The sequence below is a fragment of the Pempheris klunzingeri genome, chromosome 16 (genome assembly GCF_042242105.1).
Source record: "Pempheris klunzingeri isolate RE-2024b chromosome 16, fPemKlu1.hap1, whole genome shotgun sequence".
NCBI classification, from domain to species: domain Eukaryota; kingdom Metazoa; phylum Chordata; class Actinopteri; order Acropomatiformes; family Pempheridae; genus Pempheris; species Pempheris klunzingeri.
Window position 1 is genome coordinate 16309224 of NC_092027.1, and position 13121 is coordinate 16322344.

Here is a 13121-nt window from a genome sequence, read left to right on the forward strand (position 1 = left end):
TGTTCATCACTGTGTTTGTGTATGTATGTATAAATAAGTATATCTATGTGTGTGCACGTGCTATAACACACACATAGGACTGTGAAGGAGGCTGTTCCCAAGGGTTGCCAGGCGTGCCGGGCATGGCTGGTGCCAAGGGAGAGAAAGGAGACGAGGGCAAGCCCGGTGAAACCCCCTTGGATGGCTGTGACAGGGTGAGACGGAGAGGGAGTGGAAGTTTCATTGTCAGCTTCAGCTTCACGATGATTCTCCACGTCCACATGAAACCACACTAATAGTACTGTGTCTGCTGTTGTGCTTTGATGAATGCAAAATGGCAATCTCTCATTTTGCATCGTATTCAAGTTTGCATGGCCGGATGGGAGAAGCTATCAGTCTGACATAATACAGTGCCAGCAGTGGGGCATTATTCTGATCCCTTGTCCTCTTGTCTGCTTCCAGTGTTTGGACAGACTGCAGAGAGAGCAGGCGACACAAGCAGTGGTCAGTTGAGATCATTGTGATATTCTAAGGACACACACATATGTGGACATTTCCTGGTATTTTATTTCTTTGTCTCTTAGGGTGACCGATCCTGCACGGGAACACCTGGAGCTCCAGGAATGCCTGGATCTCCGGGAACAAAAGGAGAGCCAGTGAGTCTGCGACTGTGTTTTCTCATGTACATTCTGTTGATATGAGAGTGCATATGTAAGTCTCCCTTTGTCCATTGACGTGCATCCAAATTACACGTCACCTTTCTTTTTTCATCTCTAACCACAGGGTAGACCAGGAGATAGAGGCCAAGCTGGAATGCCAGGAAATTTGGTAAGGCTTTGTCAATCTTCAGGATTCAGCAACATATCTCTCAAACCTGAACATACAATATGAAATCTGTAAAGTTGGACTCTTATTCTTAAAACCTTTGGAAAAAAGTTTTCCAGTACTCTGATGACTTTTTCCAACTTAACACTCACTGCAAAAATGCTGCAAAAAATGTTTGAAAACTATAAAGAGCATTCTAATCAATGCCTTACAATGGTTTGTCAGTACTTATATTTTATTTTATTATTAGAATTTTAGGACAGCACCATTGGGTTTTTGTCTCAGAGCTTTAGATTGGGAGTGACTTGAGAGGAGCCTGTGTTTGGCACTTTCCATGACTTCACAGAGCCCCCTGCTGGTCTCAGGGAAAATGCTGCACACATGTGGCCCAACACACTCCTGAAGGGATACATTACTGACTTTTAATTGGCTTTCATTACAATGTGGGCAGCGTATGTAAATAAACAATGTTTAACTTTCCTTCATATCTAAATTAACTCTAAAATAGTTTTATTGTTGAATCAGTTGTTCAGTCGAACACGACTTTGGGACTGAGGAGCTGTCGGTGCAGGTGACACAGAGGAAAGTTAAACATTGCTCATTTGCATGTACTACCCACATTGTAACGATACAAAGCTGGTTGAAAATCTTCTTAAGTTCTCTGTAGTGCTTGTAGTATTCAGCTAATTGTCAGGAATAAGTTGAAACCTGCTTTAACCAGAGGTGTAAATTGATTTTTATTTTTTATCTCTACGTTAATCTTGTCTCAGGTGCTGTTAGTGAGTGTTCATTTCACTGCTTTCTGTCCACAGGGACCTCCTGGTTTCCCAGGTCCTCAGGGCTCATCTGGTTTACCCGTAAGTTTTGTTCACACTTTCAACTTCAGTTCCCTTTTTCTCCTCTACTCTCTCCCTCTTTTTTTTTTTTTCATCAGTGATGGTCCTCAGTACTCAGGTCCTTAGTTAAACAAAATTTCATATTATGATGTAAATATTCTTAATTACAAGTAAAAATCTAAAACAGTTCATCAGTAAAATGGCAAAAATTATTTATTTAGCAGTTTAAATAATCAATACATATGCATCATTTTACTTTTGTAGCTATATTGAGTAGGTAGATTTATCTAATTTATATACGGTTAACTGGGAATGAAAGAAGAAGAAGAAGTTCTGCTGCGCACATTTGTATGTAAAGTCTTTGCTTTTCTGTGAAATTGTGTATAATTTTTGCTTTTTGGGCTTCAGACTGTTAGTTAAATGAAACCACCTGAAATGGTTAGACGAGAAATCAGTCCTTGATAACTCCTACCTCAGAAGATCTCAGAAGTCAAGAATATTTTCCCTGAAACATAATTGAGTGGAAGTATAAAGTAGCAAATAACATGAGCAATAGAAATGATTAAGTACAGTTATGATGTAATGTCTGATATTCTGTTCTTAACTTACTTTAATTGTACTTAGGTACTTTCCACTTCTGATTGTAATATTAATCTAATCTGTACTTTAATCAAGTAGCCCTTGATTATGCCTTCTTTGCTATCTCTCCGTCCTCCCTTCCTCTCTCTCCGTAGCTTTGTAATGGGAGTTATTTCAGATGAGGAAATGGTTTGGTTGTCTCTTTTCTCCAGTTGTTCAATTATTCCCCCCGTCTAAGTGATGGAGAGTGGGGCCGCTGTGCAGACACAGCCCTCCCCCTCCTCATACAGATTTATTGTTTTAGGAGAATAGGGATGCTAAATGGATGTGTTGTGTGAGCGCTGCGTGGAATCCATTTGCAGCGTAGTAGCACTTTGCAGCAGGTGTTAGCCACTGCTGCTACTGTTTGCGAGGGAGAGAGAGAGGTGTGACCCTGCTGCTGAATATATTACTCATATTCAGTGGTGAGGATGTTACTCACAATGATCAGCTACTAATTAGTTTCTCCTCAGTGATCAATTAGTAATCACTTTCTCTAAATTACAGCCCTCAATAAGCACTTTAATAACCCATCATGCTGCTGGATCTTATATCTCACAGTAATATTCTTAGCATTTTTTTTAATTTCAGTTTTACCATTTATTCTAAAGGGACAATAAATATTAATAAACAGCTTAACAGCTAATTATCATCCTCAGTTGCCACCATTTAAAAACAATCTTTTAAACTCGCCCAGCTTCCATTGACATGAAAATTTCTCTCTTTATTTCCTTTCAGCACTCATCTGTCTTCCACTTACAGCAGTTGTTGCTAGGCAACAGATCACACTCGCACATGCATATTAATTTTTTACGTCAAAACAACATTCGGTATTCGGTTAATAGACTGTGAAATATAGGTTTTCAGTCCATCATGGAATCAGTCTGAACATTATATGTTAATCCCCATATACTTTTTACGTTCATATGTTTCTTTGATTTAAAGTCTACAGCTTTGTGTAAATTTGTTTCTCGAAAGGAAGGGCTAGAGAACGACGAGTCAATCCTCTGGATATCACCATCACAGACCTAAATCGCTGTCCTGAAGCCTCACAGAGGTGTAGAGCAGAGGACAAAATCAACTGTAGGCAGCCCCATCGGGAGGCGGTACAAGCCAGTTAGCTGTTTCCTCCCTTTGATATTGACTTGCCCCCTTCTTGTCTCATATCCACCAAGGGACTGTCTCTTTCTGACATACATATTACATCGTCTCCTTCACTTTCTAATCATTCCCCTCTCCCGTCATACTCAGGGTCAGCAGGGTGAGAGAGGGTCACCTGGCATCCAAGGAATGAAGGGTGAGCAGGTAAGTATCTGCCAATCACATTCACTAAAATTATAACATTAAAATAATTGCTTTCCCCGTTTGACTGATCATATGATTTTTACCACAGGGCCCTACGGGAACGTCCGGGTATCCAGGAGCTATGGGAGCGCCTGGGCTGCCTGTAAGTTACCATCACTATATTGGAAAGACATTGTTGCCTTTGATAGGGGGTTAGATTGGCATGTGAACTGACGCTGATTATATGACTATTCGCCAGGGAATGAAGGGCGAACGTGGGAGCCCAGGAAGCAGTGGCCAGAAAGGAGAATCAGTAAGCCATTACGCCATCACTGTTATGTAAGACACAATGCTTCTGTAACTCGCACTGTAAAACTCCGGCTAATTTTACTGCCCTTCTGCAGGGCCCCCCTGGTAGCCCTGGGTACCAAGGACTGGCTGGCACACCGGTCAGTCTCTCATCATAAATTTTGCTCAGCAATATTTAGAACCTGGCTTCTTTATTTATCGTTGCAAACTTTAATAACTGAGAATGACAGGAGCCATCCTGTGTCTGTAGGGCATTAAAGGAGACACAGGACCAGCAGGGCCCGCTGGTGCCAAGGGGGACCAGGTAGGTAAAACACACATGTAATAGAACATTTTCACTTTTAGAAACAAATGAAACGCATATTAATATGTTACTTCTTTCATTTCAAGGGTTTCCAAGGACAACCAGGTTTCCCAGGACCACCAGTATGTAAATTAACTCCTTTATTGCAAACTGTTGTCTTTAAGGTGGTTGTACTGACTTTGTGTATTATTGTATGTATTCTTAGGGTCCACCAGGTCCCGCCGGCAAAACTGGAAGGGAAGGGCTTTCTGGGCTCAAAGGTGAAAAAGTGAGTACAAATCAGTCATTTGGCTGTTTTCTGCTTTGCATTCAGAATCATCATTTGCACTGAAAATCTGCATTTCCAAAGGGCAACGATGGCACCCAAGGCCCTCAGGGACCAACTGGACCTCCGGGCTCATCAGGCTCACCAGGGTTGATGGTATATGAATGTTATTTTACTGTGTGTTATCCAACTTTGATTCATTCCAGCACATCTATGAACTGTGTACTATTCAGAATGTGTCTGTTTTTGCCATGAAAGGGCCCCCCTGGCATTGAGGGAATGGATGGAAAAGATGGGAAACCAGGGCTGCGGGTGAGTTGCACGCATGCTGATACATGGCCGCTGTGCCCACACACAAGCCACACACCAACTACACACTGAAGTCATACTATAGCTGCTTTTAGTTGTTTAGTTGACCTTTGACACTGGCTATATTTTCGTTGTCAGGGAGAAGCAGGCCCTCCAGGCCCAGCAGGACCACGAGGAATCCCAGTGAGTAGAACCTCTAACACCTTTAACATGACCGATGCGATTTTCAGTCCATCCAGTGCAGAAAACAACATGAATTAGGCATCAAGTGTATTTCTGCATATCCTTAAAATGAAATGCCGTCCAAATCAGAGTTAACAATGCATTTTGTGTACCGATCATTACGAATTGGTTGATGTTGGGTTTTTTTGTTGAGATCAATCTAATAGATATTCTGAAAGCAAAGCAGTCATATATACTGAGATTTTTTTTCCAATACCATCAACATGGCTTGATGGATTGGTGCAAAATCACCATTCATAGTCCCTTATTGCTTTGACAGTTCCCCTGACTTTTCCTGGTACTCTTCCTTGGTAAAGATACTTACGTGATCCCCAAGTTAAATGTGGTGCCAACAGCAGATCACAAGTTTTCACTTATTCGGTTGAATATCTAAACGTCAAATGGATGGATTCACAGACATAAATGGTGCCCACAGGATGAATCCTGCTTACTCTGATGATCCTGAGTTTTCCTGTTGCACCACCGTGAGGTTCATATTTGTGATTTTGAGTAAATTATCTCAACAACTATCAGATGGATTACCATAACATTCATGTTAATTCAGGATACATTTTAACACCTGCAAAACCTATGGCATTTCCATCATCCTCAGCTGTACTTTGTGTTTAGTGCTCATTAGCAAATGTTAGCATGCAACATCTTACATTAAGTACAGCCTCCCAGAAAACCTGCTTGTTAAAATAGTGATTTAGAGATAAATGTAAATGTTGCGTTCCTCCAAACGATCACATCAGCTGTGTCTTCGTTATTTTTCACATATAGTAGCGTGTTTCGGTACATACAGATTTGCAGACATTGCCATGGCTCACCTTCAGTTTTACAAACAGCAAACTGGTATGCAAATCAGTCTCCATGACTAAACCTTTTTGGCTGAAAGCCTATCAAAAGCTCTTTGTGGGGAGATGGATTTACAACGATGGGTTCTCACTCATTGCTGTGCATTTTGCATTTGGATTTAGAATTAATACATATGTGTAGGAAGGTTTCAAGACAGATACAATCATGATCATTCTTGATGTTTGTGCAGTTTCACCAACAGCATCCTTGTGAAATTTGGCCTGTGCCTCATGATATTTGCATGTGTAATCCTGATTACTGATTCTTGTTAATATTGCAGATGTCATTTGAAACTTCTATGATCCCTCTCGTCTTCTGACTTTCTGTGTTGTATATCGACGCAGCAGAGATAGTGATATTCGCACACTGTAGTCCGTGAAGTAGCTGCCTCCCTCCCTCTCTTTTATTTCTCTCACTCACTCTCTGTTTGTGTTCTGCCCAAGAGCAGGTGTTCAGGATTTCAAAGACACGTCTGCCTGTTCTTTGGCAGCCTCGGACTTTGTGAATTTTGATGCTGTACCAATCTCATTCTCTTTGATGTCTCTCCTCAGGGATTCAAAGGGAAAACTGGCCATGTTGGCTTCCCTGGACAGAAGGTTAGCCAACAACTCATTGCTTTACCATCACACTACGTCTGCCCGTTTGTCTACTTACAGTTGCTGTTTGCTGCTTGTGCATTAGGCCAAGTTGTCTTATCAAACTGATAATTATGAAAACTGTCACTGTGCTATGTTGTTGTGTACTAGAGTCCCCACTAGTCCCCACTCGTGCTTCCTGGATTACATTTTCATTTTTTCTCTCATTAATCAGGGTGAACCTGGACCCACAGGTCCACCTGGATCATCAGGCAGACCAGGGCATGATGTGAGTTTTTTATTTTAATCTTTTGCTTTCTCTCATTAGAGAGCACATGATAGGCTAGAGTAAACACGTCATAGTCTCTGTAACCCTAGTGATCTCTGGTTAATCTGTGACCTTTCTAGGGTGATCCCGGAGTCCCAGGAGCTCTGGGACGACCTGGACCCCCCGGCCACGTTGTGAGTTCACTGCTCTTTTAACCTCATACATCTGTTGATATCGTAATGTGTTAAGCGTGAATATCATATGTTTACTTACCCCATTAGGGTTCTGCCGGCCCAGCTGGACCACCAGGACCTCCTGGTCCATCAGGAATGGTAATAAACATGTGACCGTCACACTTTGAATAAACAAGAAATGGATGATAACGTTAAATTAGCTTAATCTTTAACGCTCCCGAAATGGGGTGGGTTGTTTAATGAGAGTAAAATCCAGAAAATAGTCAGCACTGAACATGATTATATATACTATATATAAAATACTATACTATATTAAGATTAATCAGGGCTATAGTAATTAGCTACAGAAGTTACACATACAGAAAAAAGAAAAATAGAAAAAGAAAATAAAGAGAGATACAGACGTGTTATTTTAATTTAAAGATTTACAAGTTAAAATTAATGTGCCCTAAAAAGGTGTTACAATTATACACAAGAAGGTGAAACATGAAATTCATCAAACAATAGCAGAGATTCTGACTCCTTTATCTTCCCTCTGTAGGGTATAAAAGGAGATAAGGGCCAGGCTGGTGAGAGGGGTCTTGCAGGGATGGTAGGGCCACCAGGACCACCCGGGCACCCAGGATCCATGGTTAGTACCTTTCAGCTTGAGTCTATTTTCCAATTTGTCCCCGGAAACAAAGTAAATTTACTAAAACACCATCCAAGCTGCTGCCATGTCAAATATATCTCACTTGACCTTTTTTCTCTTGCTTTGACTTTGTCTTGTAGGGAGAGCCAGGCAGTGACGGCGCTGCTGGTAAAGATGTGAGTAATGTCTGGGTGTGGTGTTTGTCCCCATTAGAGCATAATGGAGAGAGATAGATGTTGTGATGTGTATATTTCATTCCTTTCTGTCTTTGCTTTGACAGGGAGCGGCAGGTCTACCTGGTGACAGTGGGCAGTCAGGTCAAAAGGTAAGCGCACACTCAGGGCGGTGCAGTATATTATGTGAGCCTGTATTGTCAAGCCAAGCATCTCTGCAGATTCCTCTGAATTCAGCCAGATGCACCCTTTTTCTGTTCCTTTTAGCTCAGGGAGACTTGGGCCTGTGCACTCCGGTGCTGAACACGCTTGCTCTATTCATTTGTGCCCGCTCAGCACCTGCACTTAACGCAGTCATCAGTTCACTAACCCTTCGACCCACCCACCGACACCCTCTTTCCTCCTCACCTCATTTCACCCCTCTCCAAACTGGCAGCCGGCCACCTGCTAGCCCTCTGTAGCTACAGAGCCTGTCGGATCTCTCGTAGACGCAGGCTTACAGCACCGTAGGTGGATACAGTGATAAAGTTATTCTCTGCCTCTGGGATAATGCCATTAAGCATGAGGGGAGATGCTAGATGAGACTATTTGTCACACTGACAGGATGGCATTGTCAGGGTTTTAGCTGCACAGAAGAGGAGAACAGAGAACGGACTCCTCTATTCTTCTCCTTCCTCTCTATTTCAAGAGGCACTTGTCTGTCGCTGACGTGTAAACATTAGACGTCCATTATGGGCTGCTTTGTTCTCAATAAATCACTGTCACTAATGTAGCAGGGCTGTTTTTTTGAGTGTATTTAAGCAACCTGAATGGTGGGCTCTATTGTGGGGAAGTGATATAGATGTAGCCATAAGCTGTCTTAAAGGGCCTGCTTCTTCCTCTCTGAACATGATCATCTTCATACTCAGAACATGCAAAACAGGTAAAAGTAGAAAAAAGCTATCTAATGAAGAACAGCTTAGAGCTAACTCAGATTGACACCACCTTCACATCTCCCTGTTAAATATAAAGCTACAGCTCAGCATAGCTTATTTTATCTTAGCTTAGCCCCAAGAATAGCAGTAGTGGGAAAGTGAGAAAATATATGGCTATTGTGATGAATTGTGATGAAGCCATTTTTATCCACAAGCTACAAGCAACATGACTGACATTGTCTCTTACCTGCTAACCATCACCTGTCCATGTTCCGCCCTGTCACCCAGGGTGAGCCAGGAGCCCCCGGCCAGAGGGGTCCCCCAGGAGAGAGAGGTAGACCGGGGCCCCCTGGTGGTGGTGGTGGTTACCACTCCAAGGATGCGCAGCCCATGATTGGCCCAATTGGACCCAGAGGAGAGAGGGGAAGCGCAGGTTCAGAGGGCCCCCCAGGGCCTCCTGGATCTCCGGGGTCACCTGGAAATGATGTGAGCTACACTTTCATTACACATACAGCACTGTAGCTGTAATATTAATCATGAAACATCCAGCTTGGTTGCGACAAAAGCCCAGAAGTGCTCCTAGCTCCGTCTGCTCTTGTAAATAATGGATTCTTTAATTATCTACCATGATTAATGTTTGCCCTTTTGTTTTTCTCTGCGCCCCTCTATTCTTTAACAGGCCGTTGTCAATTATGATGAAATCAAGAATTTCATCCGCCAGCAGGTCATCAAGATCTTTGATGGTGAGGGCATGTGCTACTTCTGGAAATGCACATTGTTCTGTGCATACACATATTTAGAGCTTTAGTTTCTATACTAGTACAGCATTTTCTCTTCAAAGAGTTATTCTATGTCTCCTCTGGGATGCCACTGTGGAGCCATGGTTTGTTATTGCATGTTTCCCCTTCCCCAGAGAGAATGGCGTACTACATGTCTCGCATGCAGATGCCAGTAGAAATGGTGGCATCCCCAGGTCGGCCCGGCCCCCCAGGGAAAAATGGAGCGCCAGGTAATCCCGGGGCCTCAGGTGCACCTGGACTCCCAGGACAGATCGGCAGACAAGGCAGGCCAGGAAGCCAAGGACCCCCAGGTGATCCCCATCAGTTATACCATTGCATCATCTTTAGTTATCTGTAAGCTGTCATGTGGTCAAAATGCGTCTCTCCTTGTGTAGGACCACGAGGACCAAATGGAGAAAAAGGAGATAAGGGTGTTGGAGAGATGGGAGATATAGGACCTCCAGGAGCACCAGGTAATGTACCCAACTGGTCCACAGACAATACAATAATAATGATAATAATAATAAGCCATTATAAGCCCCGTTTTCAAAAAAGGGGACCGGAGGGTGAGCTCCAATTATTGGGGACTGGTCAGCCTCCCTGGCAAAGTCTACTCCAGGGTGCTAGAGCTTCCTGACCCCGCCTGATTGTCGAACCTCACATTCAAGAGGAAAAATGCAGATTCCAGCTCTTTACCCTTGCAGGGTTGTTGGAGGGGTCATGGGAGTTTGCCCATCCAGTCTACATGTGCTGTGTGGACTTGGAAAAGTCCCTCTCTAAATCCTGTGGGTAGTACTGCAGGAGTATGGGGTACCGAGTTCGTTGCTACGAGCCATCCAGTCCCTGTGTAACCAAAGTGAGAGCAATGTCTGCATTCTCGACACAAAGTCAAGCATGTTCTCTTTGGGTGTTGGACTCCACCAAGGCTGCCCCTTGTCACCAATCCTGTTTGTGATATTCAACACAGCCGAGGAGGAGAGCGTCCGCTTTGGGGACCTATGAATCGCATCTCTGCTTTTCCGGACGACTTTCCAGACCGGTGACATCAGCATGATGGCGCTGGACTGCGCCGTCCGTTGTGGTGAAAGGGGTGAAGAGCTGAGGGTGAAACTCTCGATTTACCAGTCGACCAGTCCATGACCATAGATCAGTACCTATGGTCATGATGACGGAAAGAACGAGACCGTGGATACAAGTAGCCAAAATGAGTGTCCTCCGCATGGATGGATGTAGAGTGTCTGTCCTCACCCCATCTCTAGGGCCGAGCTTGAATATCCGGGAGGGGAGTAGAGCCACTGCTCCTTCACATCGAAAGGAGCCAGTTGAGGTGGTTCAGTCAGGATGCTTCCTGGCCCTTTGGCACATCCCACTGGGAGTAGACCCCAGAGCAGACTCAGAACTGGCTGGAGGGATTATATATCTCATCCGGCCTGGGAACACCTTGGGGTTCCCCAAGAGGAGCTGGAAAGCGTTGCTCGGGAAAAGGACGTCTGGAGTGTCCTGCTTGACCTGTTGATAAGCAGAAGATAATGGATGGATGCGCTTTGTGAAAATTGCAGCTGGTTTCACTCTTTGAACCCTGTAATTTAAATGGTCCGCCTGTGCCTACTTTGGTATTTCTGCTTATTGTGATGTAATTTCTTGGAATATCTTCAAATGTTTCATATCTCTAAAATCTGAGAAGCAAGCCTGATATGGTTGGTACCAATAGATTCCCGAGGTCATCTAGTTTAATATGATATTCATATCTTTACTTCTTTTTTGACTGGAAACATTCACTGTATCACAGATATGTCTGTCTGACAGGAAATATTCACTGCATCAGGAATATCTAAATATAAATATAAGTGAATCTAAAATAACTAAAATGGGAAAGTTACTAAAACAGTAACTGAATTGGGAAAGTAACTTAAAAAGTAACTTTTGGGGCAAAGTAACTAACAAAGTTAATTACAGTTGGATTAGAATAAAGTTTTTTTGCCAACTGACTGACATCATTGTTCTGTTACATTCCCTCTGTTTCCTTTGTTCTTCCAGGTGTCCCAGGCCCCCCAGGCTATGGCAAGATGGGACCCCCAGGACCTGTTGGCCAGCAGGGTGTTCCCGGGATCCCAGGCCCTCCTGGGCAGCAAGGTTCAAGGGGAAATGATGGTCGGTGTAATCCTGGAGACTGTATGAGCCATCAAGTGGAGTACAGCCCCAAAGGCCCACCTGTGAAAGGCCCCTGGTAGAGGAGAGACACAGAGGGGACTGAAGCAAAGACATGAAGCCAAACACCCAAAGTTCTCAAATCTGACCACAAAATGAAACAAAGGAGCTCCTTCGCTGTTGAAAAGTTTACATTTACCCACACAGATTTCTGCTGTAGCTGTGAGCAAAAATCCACCATGTCTTAATAAAGGCCCTGCTGGAGCGAGGCCTGCAGAGTCACAGCAGCAGCACATCTTTTATTGCATCATTCTTATTCCCCAGGAATAACAATTCGTAGCTACATTACCGCCTCTTATTTTGGCCTCACGTTTTTTTTTTTTCTCACTGTGTTTCATTGCTTTTGTACATTTTCAAACAACCCAGGGAAGGTGGCAAGAATCACAACCCATGTTTTCTTCTCCTTGATTAATTCAGGCCTGGTCTGTTTTTCTTTTTTAAACTGCTTCCTTCGCCAATCTGTAAGAAGAGCACACACACAATTACTGTTGCACTTTGTGACCACATCTCATATCTTTTTCCCTTCATCACAGAATCCCATTCGGTGGCCGTCCGTTTGCATTTCTGATGTTCTCTCCCAGTGTGATGCTTTTGAACATATTTGAATTTGACTTGATTTGAATATTCTGAGAAATGTATTTCACTTCTGTAAAAAAAAAAAAAGAAAACAGACGTCAAAAAGCTTTCATACCCTCTTTGATGGATTGACTGTTTTGTATATATTTATATTTATATATATCGTGGCTTTTATACTTTTTGGATTTTAAAAAAACATACGCATGGCTATCCACTTATTTTTCATTGTCAGGCAACAGAAAATGCCAAACAGATATTATTCTAGGGTCTGTGAGCTTTCAAAATGGAATCACATCAAGTAAATGTATAGAGGAAATCGTGTTTTCACACACACAAAACATTGGCTTTTTGGGAGGGGGCAATGCACATTCTTTCATTTTAACAAATAAAGCATCTCCTGTGGTTCTGTATCGTAAGGTTAATTCAGCCCATTCGTCACATGTACTGTATATGCAACACTCTGAGCAAAGAAAATATCACTAACGGCTTTTGTAATGTTACATTTTACTGTATTTTGGGGGTTGTTATCTGTTTTTTTTAAAATAATTTTTATATTTGGAAGTCTTTGGAGTTTTAAATCAGCACCGCCGTAGTTTAAATCCAGACCTTAAGCTCGGTGTCGAGGTCAGACTGTTGTTCCTCACAAGCGAACCCCTGGGAAATGTTCAACTGAATTAAATTGCTTTTCAAAGAGGCTCTTATTGCGTGCTCGTCATTGTCAACCTGCGTCCTGTCAGTATACTCTTCAGTTCTGATGTCGATCTATGGATCTATGATGATGGACCCCCGGCCCCCCCGCCTCTCAAACAGGCGGTCACACCCAGAGTGAAGCTGAAATTCTTTTGTGTCTCTTTGAGGTCGTTTTGCATGCATTAGTAGTAGTAGTAGTATTGTTTCTCCTTGAGGTGGGTTTGTGTCTCTTCGGAGAAATGTTGTTTCTCTTTGAGGTTCTTTTATGTTTTCGTCTCTGACTTTCCAACAAGAAATATTCAAA

General features: G+C 43.0%; 1 protein-coding gene across 1 annotated transcript in view; it reads left to right on the forward strand.

Annotated features, from left to right (window-relative positions):
* Positions 1-12821, forward strand: part of col16a1 (collagen, type XVI, alpha 1) — a 56780-nt gene extending 43959 nt beyond the window's left edge. The window contains exons 44-70 of the mRNA XM_070847123.1: positions 78-194; positions 442-483; positions 564-635; positions 763-807; positions 1617-1661; positions 3510-3563; positions 3652-3705; positions 3802-3855; positions 3947-3991; positions 4102-4155; positions 4242-4277; positions 4361-4423; positions 4505-4576; positions 4679-4732; positions 4868-4912; positions 6361-6405; positions 6620-6673; positions 6793-6846; positions 6934-6984; positions 7388-7477; positions 7618-7653; positions 7758-7802; positions 8853-9050; positions 9244-9307; positions 9478-9654; positions 9739-9816; positions 11381-12821. Coding sequence (XP_070703224.1) covers positions 78-194; positions 442-483; positions 564-635; positions 763-807; positions 1617-1661; positions 3510-3563; positions 3652-3705; positions 3802-3855; positions 3947-3991; positions 4102-4155; positions 4242-4277; positions 4361-4423; positions 4505-4576; positions 4679-4732; positions 4868-4912; positions 6361-6405; positions 6620-6673; positions 6793-6846; positions 6934-6984; positions 7388-7477; positions 7618-7653; positions 7758-7802; positions 8853-9050; positions 9244-9307; positions 9478-9654; positions 9739-9816; positions 11381-11574 — 1938 coding nt within the window. The 3' untranslated portion in view covers positions 11575-12821. The remainder of the gene's footprint in view (positions 1-77; positions 195-441; positions 484-563; positions 636-762; positions 808-1616; positions 1662-3509; positions 3564-3651; positions 3706-3801; positions 3856-3946; positions 3992-4101; positions 4156-4241; positions 4278-4360; positions 4424-4504; positions 4577-4678; positions 4733-4867; positions 4913-6360; positions 6406-6619; positions 6674-6792; positions 6847-6933; positions 6985-7387; positions 7478-7617; positions 7654-7757; positions 7803-8852; positions 9051-9243; positions 9308-9477; positions 9655-9738; positions 9817-11380) is intronic.
* The last annotated feature ends 300 nt before the right edge of the window (positions 12822-13121 follow it).